The 26,257-nt window shown below is 40.6% G+C and overlaps 2 protein-coding genes across 5 annotated transcripts in view; both read right to left on the reverse strand.

Moving 5' to 3' along the window:
- Positions 1-20,445, reverse strand: part of ZMYND10 (zinc finger MYND-type containing 10) — a 28,539-nt gene extending 8,094 nt beyond the window's left edge. The window contains exons 1-9 of the mRNA XM_044451198.1: positions 20,380-20,445; positions 15,344-15,452; positions 14,005-14,121; positions 11,084-11,137; positions 8,101-8,253; positions 6,850-6,938; positions 6,092-6,192; positions 3,893-4,065; positions 2,257-2,382 (exon numbers count right to left, since the gene is read on the reverse strand). Of these exons, the coding sequence (XP_044307133.1) occupies positions 2,257-2,382; positions 3,893-4,065; positions 6,092-6,192; positions 6,850-6,938; positions 8,101-8,253; positions 11,084-11,137; positions 14,005-14,121; positions 15,344-15,415 (885 nt within the window). The 5' untranslated portion in view covers positions 15,416-15,452; positions 20,380-20,445. The remainder of the gene's footprint in view (positions 1-2,256; positions 2,383-3,892; positions 4,066-6,091; positions 6,193-6,849; positions 6,939-8,100; positions 8,254-11,083; positions 11,138-14,004; positions 14,122-15,343; positions 15,453-20,379) is intronic.
- Positions 19,868-26,257, reverse strand: part of NPRL2 (NPR2 like, GATOR1 complex subunit) — a 15,342-nt gene continuing 8,952 nt past the window's right edge. For 2 of the 4 annotated variants that reach the window (XM_044451200.1, XM_044451199.1), the window contains exons 8-12: positions 25,755-25,791; positions 24,371-24,464; positions 23,525-23,642; positions 23,004-23,146; positions 19,868-20,936 (exon numbers count right to left, since the gene is read on the reverse strand). In XM_044451200.1, coding sequence (XP_044307135.1) covers positions 20,869-20,936; positions 23,004-23,146; positions 23,525-23,642; positions 24,371-24,464; positions 25,755-25,791 — 460 coding nt within the window. In that variant the 3' untranslated portion in view covers positions 19,868-20,868. Of the gene's footprint in view, positions 20,937-23,003; positions 23,147-23,516; positions 23,643-24,370; positions 24,465-25,754; positions 25,792-26,257 lie in introns of those variants that run through there. The other 2 variants (XR_006416691.1, XM_044451201.1) reach the window with 2 other exon arrangements.

A 26,257-nucleotide genomic window follows, 5' to 3' on the forward strand; every position in this document is an offset into this window, starting at 1 on the left:
TTGGGCTGAGAGTCTGTGACTGGCCCAAAGTCACTCAGTTGGCTCCATGGCTGAGCAGGTACCAGAACCCAGATCGTCTGAGTCCCAGTCCCATGTTCTTAACCACTACACCACACTGGCTCTATGTATTTACAATACAGTTTGTAGTGTTCAGGTCTGCAGAGAACACAATACCTGAATACTGCAGAATGCTGAAACAGGTCTCAAATGCAGTAAAGATAAATGATTAAAAATCTAGCCCAGAATATGGATTTGAGAAGTCTCAAAATATCTGTCAGATAGCTAAAATTTTACTTAAACAAGAAGTTCCACTAATTTGTTGATTCTCTGAAAAGGAACACCCACACATGGACTTTAAAATATGTGAGAATATTCTGGCAAAGGACCATTCAATGAAGTTCAGACTTTAAAGGAAAAGCTTCTGTTTCCAAAGCACTAATGCCCCTACTGAATAAAAATAGCAATGCATAGACTGAGTAAAGGATTCTCTGTGGAAAGCAAGAAATGGAAAAAGGCCTTTTCATAATTGCTTGGCATGAAGATAGTGGGTGAGTTCATGGCTTGCTTGGAAGCTTGCCTTGCAGGGTGTGTATAGTATAGCTACAGCTCACCCCACCCCCCATGTCTTACAGAATGCTGACTCTGACTGGACCAAAGTAACCTAAGAAAAGAATGACAAGACAAAAACTGTCTAACAGTTCAGAATTTTGACACAAACACACTAGATTCAGCATCTTTCTGCATACTTTAACTTTATTGAATCCAGAAGTACTATGCTTCTGGTTCCTTTAGGAATACAGCTTTATCCAATTCCTCGAGGTTTTCTTAGAAGAAGTTCTAACTTGGGACTGGGACTCAGACGATCTGGGTTCTAGTCCCCGCTCGGCCATGGAGCCAACTGGGTGACTTTGGGCCAGTCACAGACTCTCAGCCCAACCTACCTCACAGGGTTGTTGTTGTGGGGATAAGATGGAGGAGGAGATGTAAGCTGCCTTGAGCCCTTTGTAGGAAAAAGGCAGAATATAAATCGATAAATAAATAAATAAATAAATAAATAAATAAAACTGTAGGGATTTCTAAATACACTTTCTTCTTTTGCTCCTGACTGGATATGGGTCTTTTGTGCGCTACAAATCTCATCTCAATCATATTATCACTGCATAAGATAGAACAATCTAAATGGTTCAGCTTTCCCTGAACTTCCTCTTCAGTTTAAAAGTTTCAAGTCAACTTTATTATGCCAGGGGCAAAGTGGAACTATACTGACTCAGTTAACTATCCCCAACCTGCAACCCTCCAGATGTTTTGGAATATAAATCCCAGCATTCCTGACCATTGACTGTGTTAGCTAAGACTAATGGGGGTGTGCACCAGGCTGGGAAAGGCTGCAATATAGTCTATTAAGACAGCCATTGTTCTGAATGTCCACAGCTTGTTGTTTTATAACTCATCCAGATTCTACTTTTATAGGAATCTCATCAAAGAATACAGTAATACCTATTGGTTTTCTGACCAGCCTTGCTTGAAGGAAAGATTATCATACTGTAATAACAGTGGCCATATGAATTATTGGATGGAATGTCAGATTTGAAACTTCACTTTCACTCTGATTGATTTATTGCTACTTGAGGTAAAAATTCTGCAAGTGGGTAAAAGAGACTATAAGAGACACAGAGAAGCTGTAAATATTATTTTATATTACAGATAGGAGATGGAGCAGTTGTGCTATCTAAAATCCAAATCTACTGTGTTGAGATGGATCAACTTTTTGTTGTTTTGCTTTTACTAGCCCAACTGCAGTATTTTAAAATTAAAAAGCAAGAGTGCATACTCGGCACTGTATTCTTATGTTCTACCAACTTCCATCCATGAGAACACCCCCTGTAGTATGAAGATTTAGTGTTTCTGCATCAATGAGAAACAAGTAAAAATGCTCAGTTTTAGAATGGGGCAAGTTCGCAAAGCTTACATAAATGGAGCTCTGCCAGCTCATCCTAATCGAGAAACAATTCTGCTTGTTTCTGGATTTGTGCTGAGAAGTGCTAAATCTGAGTTGCACATACTGTTGGTCCCAGTCATGCAATGGAATCAAAAGGACCTATTGCTTGCACAGTAGAATAGGCAGGGTGCAAGAGAATTAATGTGGGCTTAAGATCCTTGTTGGATTCTGCCCTATGCAATAACAAAACAAAGTGAAATTAAGGAGCAGGAGCAAGAGTATGAAAGTTGATAAGAAAAAGGTGGTGCTGGATATACCTGCTCTAGTATGAGGTCTTTCTTGGGTGGTTCAGGATCTGTCACAGCAAGGTGGCTTAGGAATCTCTGCATCTCCAAAAGATTGGGGAATTGATCAATGACAACTTCTGTCAGGAAAGCACGGAGCTAAACCCAGAGATTATGGCAAGATAAAACATTCAATGTTTAGAAATTATTAAAAGGAAAATATACAAGTCTTTTCTTTTTCTTAGATCCAGGTGCTGATTAGTTGAAACAATGAATCTGGCATTAGTGAATTTCCACTTTTCAATAAAACCTGAAAGCAACAATACAAGGTGGTAAAAGCTCACCACATACTGAATACGCAGGGGAACAGAGGGTCTTGAGATCCAGTGAATCCAAGGCTACTGCCACCCTCAGTATGCCTCATTTGGGGTCCTACAGTCGGCAGAAACACTGCTAGTAGTACTTTTACATCTGCAGACCACTCTGCGAGGATAACTAGGCCTTTGGAGTAGAGGTGCCCCATATCAGTGGAAAGACCCATCAAACCCATCCTCACTCCATTCAGCCAGTGGATCTGAGGTTAAGGGTTGCTCTCTTATTATATTTTAATCTGCTTTCAGTTGCATGTTGCCAAAACTATTTATTTATGAAGTAGCAAATATATCTTTCCCTCTTCCCATACATATCACATGTGTAGGGAACATTATACTATTGTCACTGACACTATTTATTTATTTCACTTGCATACCACGAGATTTCCAGAATTTTTTGGGCAGCAGACAGGTATATAAAACTCATAAAATAAACTGTACATTAGAAAGCAGCGTGTAATAAAAAAAATGCAGGCTTCCTAATAGCCTTTTCATAGTGAAGTGTGTCTGAAGCCTACAACAATGCCATTTTGGCAACAGGCTAAGATTGCTGCCTTTTTTTTTTTTCGTGTCATTGATTCCTAAGGTTTTTAACATTATCTTAAATATTAATTGAAGATTTTCCAAGCTTATTTAAATATTTGTAAAGATTGTTGCAAGCACTATTAGCTTTTGTTGTTTATAGCAGTTGGTTGGTTTGTAGCTTTTTTGAGGCAGCCTTTACACTTTCTGTGCAAAATTATTTGTATGTTTGGCATTTTACTCCTTAAGCTGGTTTTAGAATGTTTAGAATGGAATTTGAATCTATTTGTATTATTGTTATATTTTTAATCTTACTTTACATGTAATTGTCCTAAATAATTAATTTTATGAAGCAAGTAACAAATACAAATAAATTTTTTAATTAAGAGTATTTACCTATTAACAACTATTAACATTTAGATAGTGAAGAAATATAAAATGTAAGAAACTAAAGTGATTATACATTTCTAGAATGAGTGTCTGACATATCTTTGGTGTTTTTTCTTATATTGTCCTTTCAATATAAGCAAAGAATAATACCCTTAACAGATAAAATATCCTCTACTGATTAATCAGTTAAATGTTTAGTTAATCTACCAGTTACAAAAAGGCTTGCTGCCCTACATTAGTTGCAGTTGTAGTGGGTTATTTGATGGAGTAATTCCTGATCCTGGTTCCGTTACAGTGTTTAAAGATAGAATAGGATACTTAAATATGCCAGATTAATCATGATGAGAAACACAGAGATGTAATCTGGACCCTTTGCAGTCCTGTACCTTCAGGAGCTGGCTTTTGTTGAAGTTATTGAAGTTGTACTTGCGCTGGCATTCTGAACTAAGTAGTATGTTATACAGAGCAATCCACACTTGCCCATCCAGTTTAGTAATCTTCACATGGTCTTCATAGGGTACCTCATACCAGGCACCATCTTCAAACTTTTTCAGCTTCCCTGGGAAAAAAGAGCTGACTATAATACATGTTTTACAACAAGAAACTTTTAGTCAATGCAATCCCATGCGACTGCTCTTGAAATTCCAACGTCAGAGGATTCTGGGATCCTTTCTAACTCAGAGGATTACAGCAGCCTATCACAGATGGATAGGCACTTCCATGTTTCTCCTATCCAGCAAAACCTGGATCCTAATTTTGGCCATCTAAGTCTTTTGTGCCTTGCTCCTGAGAAGAACAGTCTGAGGTATCACTGCAATACATTGTACCCTGGCAGAATCTCACTCCTTCCCCTCTGCTCCTTGGAATGCCTCTCCAACACCAGCTCTGAAGTTGGTTTTCAACTTCAGAGATGCAGCTGACACAGTTCTTTCTGTGCCAGCAGCAAAGGCAGAGGGACAGCACTCCAAATCCAGAGTCCTATCTCCAACTTTGATGCACATTCGTGAGGTAAGAGTTGGGAGTTCCAAATTTTCCTATAACTATCTAGGCCCTGAGTAGCTGCCATAGGATTTCACACTTAAATAGAGAACAAACAGGTAAAGCATCCATGACAAGGATGAAATGTTTTTCATGCAAATGTGACTGCATCAACCTTTTTATTCAAACATCATTTTAATTGCTAGTATTATTTGCTTATTTTATTCTTTGGCCAGGGCGACTTATTTTATATTGTTAATTCGTTTTATATTTTTAGTGTATTATATTTTAACTGATGTTTTGTGAGCCGCCCCGAGGCTTCGGCGAATGGGGCAGCATAGAAATTTTCTAAATAAATAAATAGATAGATAGATAGATAGATAGATAGATAGATAGAATGTAAAGTATCTATTTCAGGTTATCAGTACTGTATAATTTTCAGCTACTTATGCTCAGTTGTTTCCTATCCCTTTATGGAGCTTCAGAGTCTTAATGATCACAGGAATGTTTTGCTGGTTGTGTAACTTTGAACAGGGAGGTTAGTGCCTGCTATTTCAGAATAGACATTTTAATGTTATTTTTCCTCAACTATATGCATTCTCACCAGAAGGATGGTTCCAGTTCTTTCATCATGCCCTTCTGTTCCAGATGTTTTTCTAACATTTCATTTGAAAACTCATCTGAAAACTAACTTTCCATAGAAATAATAAACGGCAACTCTAGCCTCTAACTTCAGTCCTGGACGCTGAATTCCCATCAAGACATTTCTGCTAAGGCTTTTAAGATTCAGCTCAAGATATTGTGAACTTTAAGCTCCCTCTTCAGGTCACAACAACTTGTTCCAGAACAGGAAAGCACCTTTAGCATGAACACAAAGTCACCCTCTACATAACACAGTGTGATTCTCAGTAGGAAAGAAATGAAAAAGCCTCTAGGTGACTCACTGTTGAACTTTAAGATTATATTGAAATCAGTACCCTAGTCAAATGTCACTGTATCTCAGTTTGTCCTTTGGTATTCCCCAACATCTCCTCTGTGTGTTTCCTCCTCTCCTGATTGCTTGGTGAATCAATTTTTAAAGTGCTGAATATGTACAATGATGGCCTACTTCTCGAAATGTCAAGCTAAGGTGTCTATTCATGTCTTTAAGAGAAACTTGTGAGTGGGCAGCAACAGGTTGTGAAGCAGACTGCCTTATTTTTATCTCACCAGTCCAGTTTGCTGTACTTTAAACACACAAAAAGCAGCACAGGAGCAAAGCAAAGTAAAGAATGAAAGATAGCTAGGAACAAAGAAAAATGAAATGAAAGAACCAAAACAAAGGTGTTCTGGTAAAGATAGGTCTGATGAACCATGTAAAAAGCAGCTGACAAAGACAAGCATTTTAAAAGCTGACAGAAAAGAAGTTACAAGGCATTTTCTGGACATAATAATACCAACATATCATTTGATGAAAGGGCAAAAGGATCTGGGGAGAACTGAAGGTTTTTATGGAAGAGCATTGTGATGTTCCAAGGTCAACCTGCAATCAAGAAACTGGAATCATACCATTTTTCACTGTTTCATCTAGGTATTAATGCAGACAAATGCTGACTCATAATACACACCTTCTTTACGATAGATCCATGGACAATGCTCCACTAACTGTACCAAAAGACATGGAAAGTTGTGGGTATTTAGCATTCTTGTCACAGCATTCACTGGCAAACTTTAAAAAACAGAGAAAAGAAATATACTGAAGATGCCAGTTTTTTGTAATACAGAAGATATTTCCTTCCACAGACTTCACAGTGCTTCAATTAATATGCAGATCAAAGTGACAAAATCAGGACCACGGATGTAGTCACACTAGGAAGCTTACAACCAGAGTCAGTAATAATGGAGAATTCACACAAGTAAGTATCACAGTCCAAATTCATACTGCCATGATCTGTGTACTAGGAGCAGAATGCTTCAATACTGTGCTGCATATTTCAAATCGTTAATGCCACTATCCAATGAAGATAAGAAAAGATAATCCAGACAAAGAGGGTTGTCAAGATGTTTTGTGACAGTACTTATACCACTGTTTAGGGAACTATTAGAAGACTGTACCAACACTGAATAATGAAAATCATGGGTCTGAGATCAGGTCTTTACTTGCACGATTGATATTTCAACCTGGTCAAAATGACCTGAATCTTCATCAGATCAAGTATCAGAAAAGAAAAAAAGTTCAAAGTCAGGTTCCACAAATTTCACTGAACATCCAGTGGTCTGTAGGATGCAATCTGAGAACCTCTGAAATAGGGAATTTTGTGCAGAGTGGGAACTCATCTCTTCTCCAATATTCTTACATAACTTGTTCTGTAAAAACTTAACCTACCTCTCTATCAGACCAGTAATGAAACGGAACACAGATAAAGCTTTCAGTGCAATTTCAAACTCCATCTCTGCAGCTTGCTTCTTTAACTCCTGAAATCAGCAAAAGTCATAGTATTATTCCCTTGGCAAAAAAAATGTTATGATGCAAAAATAAATAGTAAGAGATGCAAAATAAATAAGAAAAACAAAGAGAAAAGGAGTAAATGTGCATGTGTGTGTGGGGTGGTGGTGGTTCAACTTTATAACTTGTCCCAGTTTACTCTATCTTCTGCCTCTCACTTTTTAACAGCCTTGAAGGCAGGGGTCACAGGATCCAACCATGACAGTCTGCCTTGGAGTAAGATGACCCTGGCTAACTTTTGGTTGAAGGCCTTCAGTTAAACATCAGAAATTGACATCTAGCTAAGCAGAAGCACCTTGTGCAGATGTTAAAAAAATGAACACTAGAAAGTCAATTAGGCAGTGGCACATCATAAAATTGCCTGGAATAGCTTAGAATTATCAGAGGAAATGGGGGAGAGATAGGTCTGGAAAACAAGGAACCAGGAAGGCTAGCAAATTTGTCATAGGGTGTTGGAGTTTCAGCAAGTCTAACAGCCATTGACTCACCAAGACATAACAGAATTCAGAAGGTATCAACAGAGTTGCTATCTTCCTTCCCCTTCCCACATAACCATAGTAATGATTAAAAAGACACTGATAAATGTGGAAGCAGAGGTAAGGCTATAGGGGGAATGGTCTTGAAGGATACCAAAAACCAGTGAGGGAGATTAAACCATTTTATTCTAATTGGTGGCTTCTGGGGTAGGGGCAAAAGCCCAGCAATATTAAAAGCACTGTAGGACATTTAGGAGTCTGTTCCTGACTCTGATGTCAAAGGCTCACATCATGGTCAACTAAACATCCACTGGCAGATATTGCAGTTTGCTGCATAAAAAGAAATTTTTAAGATTGACTCTTATTGCCTTCTATATTACTGTGAATGAGTCCTCTCTCATTTGGCTTCTGTAAAGCATACCTCCCTTCAACTGTTGTGGGTGTGTACACTTTCAGCCGAAATAGCAGATCTTAAATCCTGACTCCATCTTTATTCTCATTGGGCGGAATGGTAAGGAGCTGACTCGGCACGACTTTAAAACATAAAAATCAAAACCGTTCCAGCCAGATCTGGGGACCAAATTTATTTCCCTTACAGGCTGTCTTTGAAGATGTTCTAGAACTTCAGCTAAAGCGATTTATGCTTTTCACCCACCTTCACTGACGACGGATTTGCAAGATCCTCAGGCTGCAGCTTCTGTTCCACTGGTATCTTCCCACTGGCAGTTTGTGCTACCAATAGGGTCAGCTTCCTGTGCGTGTAATCTATCAGGTCCAAAATGGTATCCTCTGCTGATTCACAGATTTCCTGTTTAATAACCAAAGTGAGGTGGGGGCGGGGAGGAAAGAAGGAACAAGAGATGAAAACATCTCCCTCCCACTCTGCCTACCAAGGCTTTGGATAGATGGAAAGCTCCCATCTCAAAGCCTTCTAGCTATGCAGTGGCACTCCTACCAGATTGAATTTAGCATACTTGTGTATGTTACTATGAATGTGTTAAGTTTTCCAAAAGGTATCTGTCCCTGAGATAGCTGTCTAGAACAGTGGTTTTCAACCTTTCCACAGCTGGGAACCAGCAAAAACAGAAAAACCAATTTAGGGACCACTAAGCAGAAACAAAAAGCACCATACACACAATACAGTATTCTGTGTATTAGTTTCCAAACACAATACAAAAAACATTCTCCAAAACAACTAGAAGAGCAACAAAAAATGCCAAAAAAAAAAAAGAACAAAATACTGAAATCAGTGCAGCGTGGCTCCCACTGAACTGTCTCTCCTCTCCTTGGCTCCCCTGGTGGCACCACTGCACCCTCTCCCCACGAACGCAATGCCAACCAAGAAAGAGGTGGTGGAGCACAGCCGTCCCCTGTGATGGCCTGATGTGGCCCCCTATGTACTGGCAGGAAATCTGCAGACCAGCACCGGTCCACAGACTGGTGGTGGAAAACCACTGGTCTAGAAGGTAATCATAATTCCCTGTACCTGGGTCAAATGAGTTTTATTTTGTCCAGGATACCTTCCTGCTTCACCAAGCCAGCAAAAACCTGCATGTCCAAAGGTTAGGCTAATGATCTTTCCGGTTTTATTTAGTAAGATTAGGACAAATGCAGCAAATCACCAAATTAAAATGATGAAGCCAGTTTGGCAGCACTAATTTCCTGGAAGAGATTCAAAGGGATATTTCATGAAGAGACAGGGGGAAAGCCGGAGACTTGACAAGGGATAAATCAAAAGGTTTGGGGGTGAATATTTTTCTTTTTTTTCTTTCATTATCATTTTTCTGTGATCATCAGGGTCATCACGTATGCTGACCCTCAACAGGGAGACACCTCTGCCTTTCAGAAATAGAAGTATTGTTGTTTGGATAAGGCTTTACTTTTTTTGCCATGACATGCCTAAATAAACTCAGGAGTGAGCTTCTGCCTCCAAAAGCCTCATTCTTTAATTGAAGAATTAAAGCCTCATTGCAGCTGAATGGAGTCAACCTATGTGCAATTCTAGTGCCACATGAACTCTGGTTGTATGGCACTAGAATGCTCCCGAGTTTGCTAGAGAGCCTATCTAAACAAACAGCATCATGAAGATCAAGGAACTATCAAAAGAATTCTGGGATAAAGTTGTCCATGGGGACCAAGTAGGGTTGGGTTGTAAAAAATATCCCAAACTATTAACATCCCCATTAGATTCATTATTATAAATTGGAAAGAATAGGATTAAGATTAGATTAGGATATGGTTTGATGACAACTGCCTAGATATGGCCTTCCACTAACACTCACTGGCCAGCTATGGAACAGAGTCAGAGAAGCAACCAAGAGACCAGTGGTAATCCTGAAGAAGCTGGAAAGATCCACAGCTACGCTGGAGGAAACTATCCATGGGACAATGATCACTCTGCCCCTGCCCCCATCATATTCCTTTCTGCAATTAGAATCATAGAATAGTAGAGTTGGAAGGGGCCATAAAGGCCATTGGGTCCAACCCATGCTGTTGCAGGACACCAACTTACACCATCCCAGTCAGATGGCTGTCCAGTTTCTTTTTGAATATTTCTAGTGTAGGAGAGCCCACAACCTCTCTAGGCAACTGGTTCCACTGTCATATTGCTCTGACAGTGAATAAACTTTTCCTGATATCTAGCCTGAACCAGAGTTGTCACAACTTGACGTGATTATTCCGTGTCCTACACTCTGGTATCACCTTAAATCTATTTCAGTTTGAGGTTTTAACAAAACAAAATGTGGAAAAGTCGGGAGGGGAGAATACTTTTGCAAAGGACTGTACACTGTTGATGGAAAAGTAATGATTAATATCCATTTCTGACAACATCAAAGCTGGTTATAACTAAATTTGCCCTTGCTAAAAGAAAACAGGTTTCTGAAATGGGAGGAAGTAGAAATGCAATGATACAGGGCATTCCTTACATTAACAAAGTCAGGGATTAATTTTAGGCGATGAACTAGGTAAAAAGAATAACTTGAGGCCAAATTGTGAATATGCAGTATGGAGATTTGCAGCCTGAATTAATTAGTGACAGAGATGGAACCCAAGGAAGATTTGCCACCATTTGAAAAGAGGCTTTAAACCAAAGGATCCATTCCCTCCAACCACTGGGCTATCTATATATTTATGCATTTACACACACTCTTTTCCATCCAAGGAACTCAAGACAGTTTATGTCATTCTAACCCTCCCAATCTTGTCCTCACAACAACCACCCTGTGAGGTAGTTTGAACTGAAAGTCTGTTACTGGCCCAAAGCTCCCCATTGGCTCCATGAAGGAGTGGGTACTAAACTCCAGATTGCCTGAGTTCCAGTCCTAAAATCTTAACCTCTATACCGCACTGACTTCTTCCTGAAAGAAGTCCTGACTTCTTCCTGCTTTCAGTTGCCAGGATCTTCTAAATGTCATGAAACGTGATGCCAACCAATGAAGCATACTCCCAAGAAAAATGTGCAGATGTGTTGTAGGTGTGAATTAAAACCACAACTGCTGTGCAGCTTTGCCCACACCAAAAAATGGAAAAAAACCAAATAAATAAATACAAAGGATGCTCTTACAGCAGCAATCAAAATGATCATTTGAGGTTTTTTGGTCAAGACCTTTGATATACAGTCTAAATTTATTGCCTACCTTGTGATAGAATACTGTCTCCAGGAGGTTAATAACTGAAGCTTCATGACGCAGCTGAGACAAAGAGAATATAACAAAGCATAACACAGTATCCTAACACAAGAGAATATACTAAATGAAATTGCATTTCATTTTGTGCCACATCATTGGGAATGTATATGGATGCACATAACTGAAAATGCAAAGTTTGGACAACATATAAACCATCTTAATTGGTCCTAATGAGCCACAGTGTGCCTACCATTCCTCTGACACAGCCACAATGAGGAGTGCAAAAGTGTTTGCTTCACTTTTACTTAACTGCAGCTTCTTGTATTGCACAAACCAACAAACTGTGATTAATGTTAACTATACTTTGTTTGTACTACATACAGGCAGTCTCCTGGTTATGAACTCCTGAGTTACAAACAACCCATACTCACTAATGAATTGCCATAAAACCTATTATTTTTTTCCAAAAAAATCCTGCAGAAATTCACCATCACCATAGAGAAAGCTGAAGGGGAGAGAAGGGAGGCCTCCAAAGCATCAACACAGAAAGAGTGGAAGCGAAAGGTGAAAGGAAGGCCTCTGAAGCAGGCCTTCCTGTCCCACCCATCTGGAGAGAGAAAGCTCTAGGATATTTCCTTGCTGCAAAGAGAAGGCTCTGGTAAATTTGGGCATGGTGGGGGCTAGAGATATTTGTGGTTTTTCCACTTTTTGAAGGGTCATGTACCCCTAACTCCTGTGAATGTGAAGAGCCAAGTATGCACGATCTGACTTACATACAAATTAGACTTAAACTGAATACCGTTTTCTCAGGAAGAGATCTTGTTCGTAACCAGGGGATCTTGTATTCAACTCCAAATAGTAAGCCCATTTTCTATATTTAGAGCAAGATGCTGTCTTTGTTTTCCTCCCAAATGAATTGCTGCTGTCTGGAAAGGGATAATTTTCTCAGACAATTTAGAAGCTTTAACAAAATAATGAGTTCTTACAGACTGGGTGCATACAACACCCATTGTGGATTTCCTTGACAGGGGGCAAACCTGGACTAATTCCTGCAGGATGGCTTCATTGAGGGCAATACGTCACACTGAAAAGCCATGGCCTGCTGTACAATTTTAATACACATGGCACATTGTCATATTGTCTAAACCTATGCAACCAACCCCAGAGTGGATACTGGCAATTTGTGGATACTGGAAATCTGTGAGTAGGCCACTTGGCAAATGAAGAAGAAACCCTTTGCCAGGCTTGCCCAGGCACTTGGGAACAGCTGGCACAAGCTTGCTCCCCTGCGTATTGTGATCATGAACCATTTCTGGGTCACTGTGGCTTTTTTTTTGTCTTTTACACCCTACACATTTCTTTTTTTTTCAAAAGATTGCAGATACTACCTTTGCAGTCAGCTTTGGTAATCCCCCTTTTTAATAACCACTGCAGCCACATCAAGGTGCTCAAGCAGCAATCTGGGACAGGTGTTTTCTTCTTTAAAAAAAAAATCAAACCCTCTAATATATGCAAATATTTGTGCATATTATTTAAAAATATTTTACCCCCCCCTTCACATGTGCACAACCTCCCTGGAAGTTACTGGCTGTGAAATTCCAGCAGGTGCCAGTTCTGGACCTTGACTCCAAAAGGGTCCAAATAACCTTTCCTTTGGTTTGACAGCAGTCAGAAGGTAAGTTGTCAAGGAAACCAACAGTCTGAGTGATTTATGCTCCTGAAAACAGGATGGTAGGATTTATGCCCCCTTTGCAGAAAGATCCTCTTATTGTATTTATTTACATGGGAGGGTATTTGCCTCTCCTAAGAGTGCTCTTATTTTTTCACTTGTGCCCGAGCACCTAGAGTCTCAAGAAAATGGAAAGTTGTGAGTGATTTCTTTTAAGATAGTTTTTGGCAGGGTTCTTCGTGTTTTTTTGTGTGGGATTTATGCATTCATGCTGTCAGGAACTCTCAAGCCAAACCTAGAGGAGAAAAGGGTAAAGGGCAAGAATGCTGTAATGAGCCAAAAACAGCTTACAATCATGAGCATGGGGGGAAGGGGAGAAACATTCTTGTTATGGTGTCCTCTGGGACACCCATGGAAAGACTGAGAGTGGGTGAAAGAATCATAGTAAACCCGATTGTCTGCTGAGTGCACCATGGGCTGCTTGCAGAATTAACAATCCACTGTAGCTTATGGCCAGGGAGGAAAGTTATGACATTCAACCTCATCCATTGAAAATTATTTGAAAACACCTGCAGCAATTCTACATCAATTGTCTTAATAGTGATCATTCTGTGATGCACCAGCTCAGGCTAGCTATCTGATGCAGAAGCCACATTTGGTGATATCTTTTTACAAAGTGTTCCATAGTGTCAGGAGCTGGGTTTCCTCCTCCTCTCTCTCTAACAACAGACAGTTCTTTGGCAAAATAACTTTTTTTCCCAATGTACATCCAGCAAGCTATTAGCCAATAAGGGAAGAGTCTCTGAGCATGCACAGTGTGGTTTGTGGAACCCAAATTAGAGACTATTTCTGAGAACCCTCCTTTGCAGTAACCCTGGCCCCCACCCCTTCCTGTGGAGATGGGCAAGCTTCCTTGATCTATATAGGTCCTCTAGCCCTTCTCCCCTGATGTTGCATCACGGGGTCAGGATCCTCTTTTCTGGCTCCTCTCCCATGTCTCCTTCCGGCACTTCCAAACCCTGTTGTTTCCACAGTCTGTTTGAAACTTGGCGATGGCAATCTTGAGATAAGTTCTTTTGCTTCTGCCAGATCTATGTCTGTAGACCTCATTTCTCGGGCCTCACCATCCTTATCTGAAGAGTCAGTGCCACCCTGGCCCTGGAGAGCATGCAAAGAGTAACTGCCTCTTTCATTCTCATTACACAGTATAAATATATTGCAGCATTATGCAGAGTTCCATTTAAACCCATCATGTACTTACAACTAAGTATATGGGAAAGGTGCTTTTTGGTTTGAAGTCCTCCAGCCTGCATACTATGGGGAAGATCTTCTGCTTCCAGATCTCCACAGTTATTAACTCTTCAATGAGAACTGGGATCTACACAGGAAAAAGGACATTAGCAAGTTCTTTCCAGCTTAAAAGTCTGTGCAAGTATCGTGCAAGCAGCATCCCTCTTCTGTTCACATGACTTTTGGCCTTTATTTGTGCTGCATGTGCTGCAGAAGGGTTGCCAGTTGCACAATCATTTCCATTAGCATGTGTAGACTTCCTTTCAGCTCACTTCCTAAGCTAAGGCTGAGCATGAAAACAATGCAATTAACAGGAGAGCCAGATCCCAAGAGGATCCTTGCAACTATACTATAGATATTTTTGAACTGCAACCCACATCATCCCTTGTCATTGCTTGCTAGGGCCGATGGAATTTGCAGTCCAGCAACATTTGGAGGGCCATATATTCCCAGTCCTTGCCCCGACCACTCTCATGTAGTCACACTCAGTATTTATGAAGTGCTGAAGATCATCATTATTTCTGTCTCAACAACTAATACTTACAGGTAGAGTGGAAATCCTAACCATCCATCAAGAGCAGGCATTTCCTCACCTTTTCCCCTTCCAGCAGACTTAGATGAAACCTTAGAAGCACAGCGCTTTATTTGGACTTTGCAGGTTACAAACAGCATAAATTAATTATCTCTTTGAGATGTTGGAGTAGCATCTGCCCATGTGAAGAGTTGAATTCAAACTGAAAAATCCCCTCCTCCTCCTCTCCCTTTCAGAAAGATCCTGACTCCACCCTCAGGATGGCTCCCACTGTTTGAGGACTAGACAACAGAAACATCATACACTGCTTAACTGGTCTGTTTACTTTGCCTGTCATTTCTTTTCAGGGTCAAGGAACTCCCCCTCATCCTGTTCTGAAATGTCCTCCTCCTTTTCCAAAGTGGCCTGCTGCTCACACTCTGCCTGGGTATTTTCACTTTGTAACCTTGAAACTGCAAAGTTATCTGTCCACCTCTCCCCTTCTGACTCCTCTGAGTTTGAAGAATCTGTCTGAGGAGACTGGAGTTGGGATTGCTGCCCCCTCTCTTTGTGACTGTGATATAGGAAGACTAATGGCTAATCTATCTGGAGTACCAGTGTAAGCTTGTGCATTTCTGAATGTAAACATACCAAACACATAAACAGTAAAGGAAAGAAGCTCTCTTGAGCAACCATACTGAAATGCTAAATAAAACACAGATCATTTTTAGTGGGGAAAATGTATCCTCTGTCTTGGGCTGATGATTCCCTTGTAATTCCAGAGATAAATGCACCATACCTTGGCATTGTTCACCAGAACGTCAATAAGGAGCTGCTCTTGCCCAGCAGAAGCACTCAATATGGCCTGCATGTTTAGCTTCTCGATGTACTCATGTTGCCGTAGCCACCTAGAGTGAGAGCAGTTGGCACTCAGATTCTATCCCTGACCAGCATCCCATCTCCTTTCTTTTCTAGACATTTTTATTTGTGATATTTGTATCCTATTTAAATACAGTAAAATCCCTAAGTGATGCTTGACACCCATAGATTCACATTGCCTAAGACAATTTCAAGTTGGCAGCATGCTCTTCAAGCAGACACTCTTTTTCTATTATGCAGGACTGTATCAATTGCATGTACCTGATTTTGGGGATATCCCTAATTTAATACAGGATAACTACCCGTTGTTAAATGATTGCTTGCTGATAGTCTGGGAAATTTCCTGAATGGGTATTAATGATTAAAGATTCCACTCCACTCTTTTGGCGAAAAGAGAGAGTGGGAGGGGCAGACAATGTTGCTTCAGTTTTTAATTGGGAGACAAAGTCAAATGCAGCTGTAAGTTTAGTTGATTTGGAAGCAACTAGGAGGGGGGAATCTAGGGGTCCAGGCAGCTACTCTCCTTAAAATCTCATACAGGACCTGTAGCTTTATTGCCTGCTATAGGAATCTATTGATTCCAATATGCTTGCATATTTGTAAACAAATACTGCATCATTTCCTTATGTCTTTAGTATGCCTTCATCTGAAGGAAACTGGATTCTGCTGGGGAGAGGAGAAGCAGTTAACACTATTCTTAAAGCTGTATTTTGTTTATTTTATATCTCCTTCCTCCTAGATTTCAGTATATCCATCTTTTACCATAGCTTTGCCTTTACCTATAGGGCACTTCACATATAAAACTCAAAAATACGATCCTCCAGACTGCCTGCAAGATGGAATTATGGGATAAAATGTAATATATGCTTTATTACTACTCAAACAATTTTGTTGCAAAATCTGTGATTATGACAACTCTCAGATGTCCTGAGCTGATACAACAGCATCAGAATGTATTGGATTATTCAACTACATTTCTTTGGGTAATCTGGAGCGAAAAATGGGTGAAGCTGTTCAGTGATTACCAGAAGCCACCACATGCCTGACAAACTCTCATTACAATTACTTATCCATCAAGCTGCAAAATCTTCTAATGTATGCATGATTATATTAGGACCATTTATTTCAGAATATTCTAGGGATGGCTAGGTGTAAAAAAGACACCTCAAACTCCACGAAGACCAGTACAAGAGATTCTATGCTTACATATGTCCCATTCCTCCAAGCTGATACCCACAAAAAATCGTATCTATGAGGTATTCCTTAACTGCATTATGAGCAGAAAATGTGATATCCTTATGCCATCCAAATGCTACTTCTGCAATGATGATGATTATGACAATGATAATAATTATTAGAATTATAATAATTTGCTTTTATATCCTACATATTCCCTCTTGTGAGAAACCCAAGGTGGCTTTAACAGCTTAATTTTATCCCCACAACAACAATCTTGTGAGGTAGGTTAAGCTAAGAGTGAGAGACTGGCTTAAAGTCACTCAGTGACCTTCATGGCCAAATGGGGACTAGAACCAAGATCTCCCGTGTCCCCATTCCAACCACACCACACTGTCTCTGTACTAATTCTATTAATACATTTTTAATAATTCATGTACAACACTTAAAAGCTTAGAAACTTAAACTGAAAGCCCATCTAACCCTTCTCCTTTTGTGAGCTTATTAAAAGACAGCCAAGGAAGGATATGCTTGCACTTTCATTTTTATTCCACTCCAGTATTCCCCTCTTGATCACCAACTAATCATTGCAACTTGTTCCTGGGACAGCAAGCATCAGATCATCCTGGTTTTACATTCCAGGAGGGGAGAGGCAAGGACTCTTCTCAGTCCCTCAGAATACAAACTTGCAATATCCTTGAAGGTTTTAACTGGCCCTTAACACCCTTTAACAGACAACAGTGGGCAATTCAAGGCTTTACATATATTTTGTTCTACATCTCCCATCAGTCCAAACCAGTGCAACTAATGGTGAGGGATTTAAGTGCCAATTCATATTTACAACCACAGCAGGGAAAGACAGATACAAGAGTGGATTTGCCCCACATTTGCACAATGCTTTTGGGTGAAGCGACAGTTCTCAGTGTCACCAGGCAGGCTCCAGTGCTTTTATCCTCTCTGTCCTAGCATGGAGAGACATCTATTTCTACATTTCCAGCAGGAATGGGGAACATGCTGGCCCTCCAGTTGTTGTTGGGCTGCAACTCCCATCATCCCCCATCGTTAGCTACATTGCCCAGTGCTGATGGAGTTGATCAACATTTGGAGGGACACAAGTTCCCCACCTCTGGTTTTAAAAAGTAAAGCTAACACCTGTATGTCAGGCTGCCTTCCAGCTTGCTTGTTCAATTTCTGAAGGCACAGGAGCCCTGCCCAAGAGAGAAAAGAAGTGGCAACCTCAAAGACCAGCCGGCTGGCTCTCCAGGAGTAACAGGCCAACCCCAGGTGAAGCCCCTCTCCTGTCTACTCAGCCGCCTTGGTAGCGCCCCTTTCCCGCCCCAGCGGGGGACGGTTTCCTCTCTCCCCGGCCTCCTCATACCCGTGACCTCCAACATCTCTCAGCTTGAAAATCGTCAACGATTCTGCCAGTGCTTCGGCTTCGCCGGGCAGCAAAACGGTGGGCAGCAGCTCCTCCATGGCAGCTTGGCGGGCCCCAGGCCCGACGCGGTCACCATGGAGACCGGCGCTTGATGCTGCAGCGCCCGCGCCCTCTAGCGGCACGAGCCTGCCGGCTCACGCCCCGGCAATGAAAGAAGGGCGAGCCCTGAAATGGTCCCTCGTCTACTGGGGGTGGGACGCTCAGCCATTAGGAGAGCGCAGCGTGTTGTAGGATTAGCCTAGAAAGGGGAAGACCCGAGTTCAAATACAGGGCCGTCTTAACAGCATTATGGGCCCCGAACAAAGCAGTGTACTGGGGCCCCTACGACAACTACAACTACTGTTAATTTTGGAAGTTTTCTAATTTCCCAAGGGTTAACATACACAGATTAGTATGGGGCCCACGGGCAAGTGCCCATCAGGCCCATGTGTTAAGATGGCCCTATTCAAATGCACCCATGGCTATGTCGTTTGCTCCGTGTCTTTGGAGCCAGCTGCAAATTATTTAGTGTGCCCTACCTTGTAGTGAAGGAAACTGGGGAGCACTGCTTGTATGAAGATCAAAATATAGCATCAACAAATGCAGATGTTACCTGTGGTTAGGTCAAAGAAAGGTGACCAGTTTAAGCCAAATAGGCCTCTCTACACTGTCCAGGCTCTGACTCTACAATATATTTACTACAACAACCTGAGTCACCTTGCCCAAGTGTGGAGTATAGGTAGTATCACTAAGACTGGAAAAAAGCCCAGTTTCAGGTCCAAATCCAGAGAAATATGTGGAAATTAAAAATGGCATATATCCGAGCATGCACAAAATGCATCTTTCATTAATCAGTAACTATAACTAGCTCAGATGAGGTAGACCAGGGATGGATTTACTTATATTCTACCTTTTCTCCTTTCAAGGAACTCAAGACAGCTTACAGAAGTCTCACCCTCCCAATCTTGTCCTCACATCAACTACCCTGTGAGGTAGTTGTTGGACCGAGAGTTTGTGACTGGCCCAAAGTCACCCAGTGAGGTCCATGGCTGAGTGAGGACTAAAACCCAAATCTCCTGTGTCCCACTACTGCACTCTTTACCATGACACCACACTGGATAACTTCCACAGCTAGAGGAGAACCACCCTCCCGTACTCACCAGGGACCACAGCCTCACCAGGTTTGCTGTTGGTGTCAACATGACAATTGTGCAAAGAAACAGGCAACATTCACATTGCTATGCTTCCAGGGGGCTTCTTGGAGTGCCGATCTGCTTTCAAACAAGGTGCATATTAGCAGCAGTGGGCTGTGTGTCACTAATGTGCAGTGTTTTGTTAAAAAAAAAAAAAGGTTCCGAAACTCATGTCCTGGGGTCACACTTTTACACTAAAAAAGATTTTCAATTCACCAACTTTTTTTGAAATAACTTATTTACCTTTTGCATGTAGCCAGTCACTCTACACACACACATTAACATAATGGTCACCGCTGGCAGTAAGCACTCAGCGCGCGGCCACAAACACCAATCCCAAGCCGAGCAGCACGGACACACAAGCAGCCCGCAGGCACTATTTTAAGGATTTTTGCCGCTGACCTGCTATGCCTGACAGGCAATTCAAAATCACTTCGTAAAATCCATTGGAAAAATCTGTCAAAAAAAGGTGCTGGAATGCCGTTCCAGTGCATTCTATGACAAAAAAAGCCTTGCTAATGTGTAAAGGATTTCCATAACAGAGGATACTGGTATAACCTCACTTTATATTTCACCTCGCAATGCTTCATACAAGCTTGTATACCTTTAATTCTTCCTCATTACCAAGTGCTCCAAATAAAAACTGGGGACAACACAATTATAACAAATATGCTTCCAGCTTTATTTGCACAATTTTGTCACAACACTCTTTCATTTAATACTTCAAAGAATCATGTGCTTGCTATTTATTTCTAACAATACAAGTTTCTTTGCCTTCCCCAACCTGAAGACTTCCAGATATGTTGGGCTGTAATTCCCACCATTCCTGTCCATTGGCCATCCTGTCTGAGGCTGAAGTCAAAAACTTCTGGGAAGTACCCTGTTGAGGAAGGCTGTGTAAGATATTTGACCAGAGTTTTTGTAACCTTTTTGCTAGAAAAATATAGAGAGAAAAATATAAATTGTGAGCACTGGGAGGGAATGCAAAACAAGATGGGCCATCCTGGTTATTTGTGTTAAAAGATTGTTTTTTTCAGATGGTCACTGTTTGTTTGCTAAGACAGGACAGCAACAAATCAGTTAGCCTTCCCTAATTCTTCAAGACAAACTACAAAGGAATTTTTGCTGCGGAGTTGCACATTAAGAATGAGAATTTAACACATTCCTCACCAGCTTCTTTTGTTCCAGATTCTCCTGAGTTGCTTTTCCTCTCATGGAGGCTTCAGGTGCAAATATCCACCTGGACACCCCCACCGCCAGGGAAGGAGTTACAGGGGTTTTAAAGAAAACAAACATCAGCAGAGAATAGGTTAAACACCAATTTACTACAGTGCTCTAAATCATAGCATTTTGAAACTTTGCTTTATTTAAAGCAAAAGCATGGATGCTTCTCCGTAGACATTTGTATGTTTTGCTTCTCACAGAAAATGAGATCCATGGCTTATCTTCACTGAAGCAATCTAAAAATGCCTGAGTGTCCATCTGACTCACTCTTACCGGGTGCTACTAGTGATCTGAAAACCATCCATAATGCCATATCATCTGTACCATGTGCTTTTAATAATCACTGAGGAAGTTCTGAAGCAGGCTTTAAGTCCCCAGTAGCCCATGAACAATGAATGGAACATGATAAATAAGCAGCCTGTTTCCTCACAGGATTCATTTCCAGCAGACAATTATATTGGGATCGTTCTCCAACCTTTCATCCAACTCCCGATAGCTCATTCCTAAGGAAGGAGGACAAAATATTGGTAAAACAATATTTAGCATTGATGTGATGCCATCTGAAGCCTTCAGGTGACATAAGGAGAGAGAAATGCTAAGTTCACAGAACCCCAAATAAGTGAAACATCCAGCTCAAGGGAAGAGTGCTCTGCCATTCTGTCTTTTTTCATTCAAGTGGGAATGAAAGTGGTTATCTTACTTCTGCATTGAAAACATCAATTTATTTTCATGGAAACTGGAAGAAGCTATAACCATACTGCAGCAGCTATCAACATGGTGGGACATGGTTGGCATATCTTCAGCAGAGCCAGCTGGAGTTGGGGTCAGACTAGAAGGCCTGGGAGGTCCCTTCTCACTCGTTCTGTTTCTAATTCACTATGGGAGGAAAAGGGACTACTCTCTAGACTGTGAAGGTTTCCTATCTATCCTGGGTACTTCTTACCCCTTAATCTGCCCTGGAGGGGGAAAAACAAGTGATTGAAGACAAATGCTTTTCCTTGTTTAAGCACTAAAAAAAGTCTCTGTGTGTCACTGTCTTTCTCAGTCAATACTTAGTAAAAGAAAACACTTCCCTCTACTCAACTGCTGATTCCTTGCAGGGGTGGGTGTAGTGAAGGGAGGAAACCACTGAGCATTTTAGTCTTGCTTCTTTCCAAGCCTTGTCCCATTTCTTGTAAGTGGACACAATGATCATATTTATTGCTGAGTAAAAATGCTGTTTGAAAGTGCTGCTGAGTATTTCTGCCCTGCTTCCTTCTCAGCTTTGTCCTGCTTTCTTCTAAGTAATCAGTTCAAAGCCTGCCTATTTTGCTTTGGGGTAGATTAAGATGCTCAAGCTTACTTTTGAGAGACATGCTTTCTACAAATTAGTAAAGGGGCTGGATATTTTTAGCCCAGTTTGGCCTGTGGTCCTGGGTCCAGTTAAAATATATCAACCTGAGAGTTTCTCTGAAATGGAATACAACCCTTGAATTAAAAAAGTTTCCTCAATCCTAAGCTATGGAGTTCTTTCAGATTTTTGAGGGTCCTTTGCAAGAAATGCTTTTAAACTCCATCCATTTAGACCTCTTACTAAGACACTTCTTTAAGAAAAAGTTATTTTTCCTTTGTTCACACAAACTGTCATTGTAGGACCACACTACTTTTTGGAATTCTTTCAGACAAACTCCCTAAAACTCAGGGATTCTGTCAAAAGTTATTTCAGTGGGCATGCTACTGGCAGATGTTCTGCCTAAGTTTTTAGAAGTCCTGGCTGAGACTCTGTTCTTGTACCTCCGAAACCCTGAACTCAATAATGATGATGCAGGGATCTTGTTATCATAGAAGTAGACTTTGAAATCTTGACTTTGGGTACCTTTCATCTGTACATCCTTCACTGCAATTCCCTTTACTGCCCACTATTAATTGTGAAGTGGCTGAAGCATTGCCTATTGTATAATACAAAAACTGAGTAAGTGAATAATAAAATAAATCCTTATCTTAGACAAAGACAATCTCTTCTTCTGATCTTATTTTTTTTTTGGTTTGCTATGACACTAAAAATTCTTGCATCCCATCCCAGCATGTTGAACATGCATATAATATGCATACACAGAGAGACAGAGAAAGAATGCACACCAGGTTCCCAGTGTGCCTGGCAGCTCCCCTTTTGTTCCCAAATCTGAGCAGCCACCATCCGTGGAAAGCTTACCATACCGTGTTTTTAGACCACTTGCAAATATGCACATCTCAGCAGGCTTTTAGAGTGCAATTTTCACATCACAGGGAAATTTATTTACATGTCTATAGCCCAGTTTTAAAGTAAGGTTTTACAAAATGTCTTTACAATGACTTGACTGATGCAATTATATTTTAATACAATGCAATGATTGCATGAAAGCTAAATTTAACTACAACTAATTGAAGTATTTTTCCAGTTAAGCCCTTTTTACTGCGGGCTATTTTACTGTTAGATTGCATTGTCTTTTAAAATGTTGATTACCTCATCAGCTGTTTTATTGACTATATGAGACTTTGTATGTTTTTATGTGTAAATTGACTGATGTAAAAAGATGTCTGCTCTACCTTACCAGTTTTACAGCAGATCTCATCATAGCTATGGCAGCCTGTATACAGGCGTGCCGGATGGCTTCTTTCATCCCGGGCTACTTTTACTGGATACTTCTGGAGCCGTCGAATAAGGCCCTTCATCAGACCAAACTGGATTAGTTTCCTGAAGATGAACAGAACATAAAATAAACAAATGTACATTAACAGAAAGGCTGTGGAGACAAAGATTTCAGGCAAATTCTGTCTTTGCTTCACTCTATGCTACATAGCGCACACGGTATTACTTTCGTATTTCTGCAGCTGGTAAAGACTTTCTTTCTAAACACCAGTATTCACATTGTGGGACGATGATGTGTTGGCATAATGGAAGGCATGCACCACCCTCATTGGGGTGACAAGTCATGGAACCACTGGAGCCTTTTAAAAACTGTGGCTAGAAGAGCCACTACAAAAGATGGTAGGTTGGTCCCCTGGCAACTCAAGTACTGTTGAAAAGCCAAGTGTAGCGGGGGGGGGGGGGGCGGGGGAAGCACCTTCCAACCTTTCATCCACTCTCTGGAGCTGGAGGGTATAGCGGCAAATGAGGTCTCGCACAGTTGTGCCAGGGCTCAGTCCACAGTACAGCTGGAAAACGTCTCTCAGGCTGGCTCGCTTGTGACCTGTAGAAAAATAAAACTAAGGAAATATCCTGAAAGATCTGGCAAATATATTCAGATAGTACATTACAAAATATTAGCAATTACATCTATCAAATGCAAACTAGTATTTGCAGCTGGATAACTTTCATGATCAATGATAACAAGATGTGCAACACAGACAAAAATGCCCCACACAGCTAGAACAATCTAAAAATATCATGCGAAAGTGCTATGCAAATTGCATTCACTAATGTCAGGGGCTAAAAATAATGCATTGAATATTCTGAAGCGCCACTCTGGATACACACTTATGAATGCTGCCAAATAGTTCCTAGAACTGCTACTGTCAGCAGCAGTCCAACCATTAAATAGATCCATCTCAATTGCTTTTTCTTTTTTAATCTGGATGTCAGCCAGCAGCAAATGTATTCAATTTAAATGTGCTACATTATTCATATAAATCTTTCAGTGGACTAGCAGATGTATTCATGCCAAGAGTTTCCTTAAACAAACAAGCTTCTGTTTTATGCTAAATTCTCCAAGCCATATCAGCAACAGGAGAAGCAGCTAAGATGCTGGTCAGGGATAATTACAAGATCATGTCAGATTATTCCATATTAGTAACATCTTTATTAATCTTAGACAGCAACCTTATACATACCTTCCAGGATGTAAGTCCCATTGAACTCAACAGCACTTACTTCTGAGTAGACATGTATCAGCTTGCGCTGTCACCCAGCCTTCCATACCTGGTTTTGTGACGTATGAAAGACATTCGTCTTGGAGACATTTATCATCCACCAAGTCCTGGACTTTAGGTGTCGTGCAATATACATTTGAATACTAAGGAGAAAGTGAGAAGTTTCAGCCAACAAAGGTCAAATTACAGCATTTTAGCTACCACCAAAATTTACAGTGATTGTTGGACAAACAGCAGGACACAGTCCCATATACCCAGTGCAGCTGGTGGGTTGAAGAATGTCAGCATTAAGATGACATGGCAAAATGCACCCAACAGCAGAACAGCATATTACCACTTGCTCTAACAACAGTGCTAGATATTTACAAGGTTTAAACATTTTTACTTCGCTGCCAGAAACCATTTATCTGCTGTGCAATTTTACCAACACCTCCTGCCAAAACCCCCTTCAAGGCAGGAGAATCTCGACACCCCACTTGCATGATTTACAGTCATAATGAGAAAAATTAAGGGCTTGTGATAAGATCTTCCCTGAGTGCCTTCAAACTGCATAGAAGTTTTCATAAAATAATGCGAGTCAACATTTTAACATTAAATAGTTTTGATTGTTTATATAGAGACCTTAAATAATTATGCACATATCTTTTTTAAAGATGTAGAATTTGGATTCTTGAATCATAGAGTTGCTGTCCTGAGGCCTAAAACCTACAATTATGCAGTATTGCATGTTTTAGTAATTAGGATAGACTACTCTTCTTTAGCAATGGACAATAAGTAATGAGATAATGTACGCATGCTTTTTAAGTAAATGAATTTGGTAAATGTGGAAAATTAGAGTTTCCTTCTTTTAAAGATTGTTTGCCCATATATAAATATTTTCTTTTAAATAAGTTCAAGTTTATCCTAGGTTTCTAAGCTTTAAAATATCACTGGCCAAACTACTAAACATGAACTGTACTGCAGCTGTTTAAATTGGAAGCTGTTGAATTGGAAATCAGATAATATCAGTTCTCTCTTTTGAAGTTTTATCTGCAAGACATTACATCAGGGGCTGAGTCTGACGCAGAGAGAGAGGACAAATCCATCAGATCAGTACCCTCTCTTGGGATAGGGCTCCTGTTCACACACATATACCATTTGCCATGTATATACATACCTGGCATGTATACCATTTGATTTCTCATCACTTGTTTATGTGAACTGAATGTGTGATGACTGAAAAGTCATGGTGTGATATTATGTGAAAGTTGTACCTTCACTGTTTTGATCTGGCTACCTCATATATGCAAGTCACCACTTTCTCTGGCAATGATCAAGTGATGATACAGGTGTCTGACAATAATTAAGAGATGATACAGGTGTGTGAACCAGATAGTCCATTGTTTAAAATCTAAATTCCCCAGTCATGTTGAGACAGTACTCACTATACTCACCTGAAGTATGGAAACTAAAGTCACTACTCCATAGTATCTAGAAAACATATTCAAGGCCATTAGAAATTAATCAACACACTAAACTTCATGCATGTTAATAAGAGCAACTAGAATGCAGAAGCTACTGATATACAATGGGTGCAAATAGCATCTGAGATAATTTTGATACAGATCCCATAACATTTTGGCAGCATTTGAAAGATGCATTGCTACTTGGCTGGAACTTGCTACATTTCTTGACATGGAAGCCTTTCCTCCAAATCACAGACAAGAGCAGATTTGTGAATTGCTGGGATGGGGAGGCCACAGGTTTATATATGGCAGTGAAAAGAAAGTGACTTGTATGTGAACAGGAGAGCAAAACTAAAATGTGACACAAAGTGTGCTGGAGTGGTTTTAATTTTTAAGTAATTAGTAGCCTGCCTCTTTGGATTTCATTGGAGCTACAAGGTAAGGAAGTTTAACCCTTTCTCTACCACCCATGGGCATGGGTGACAGGAAAG

Source organism: Varanus komodoensis, unplaced genomic scaffold, assembly GCF_004798865.1.
Source record: "Varanus komodoensis strain SLA01 unplaced genomic scaffold, ASM479886v1 scaffold6_2, whole genome shotgun sequence".
Classification (NCBI taxonomy): Eukaryota; Metazoa; Chordata; class Lepidosauria; order Squamata; family Varanidae; genus Varanus; species Varanus komodoensis.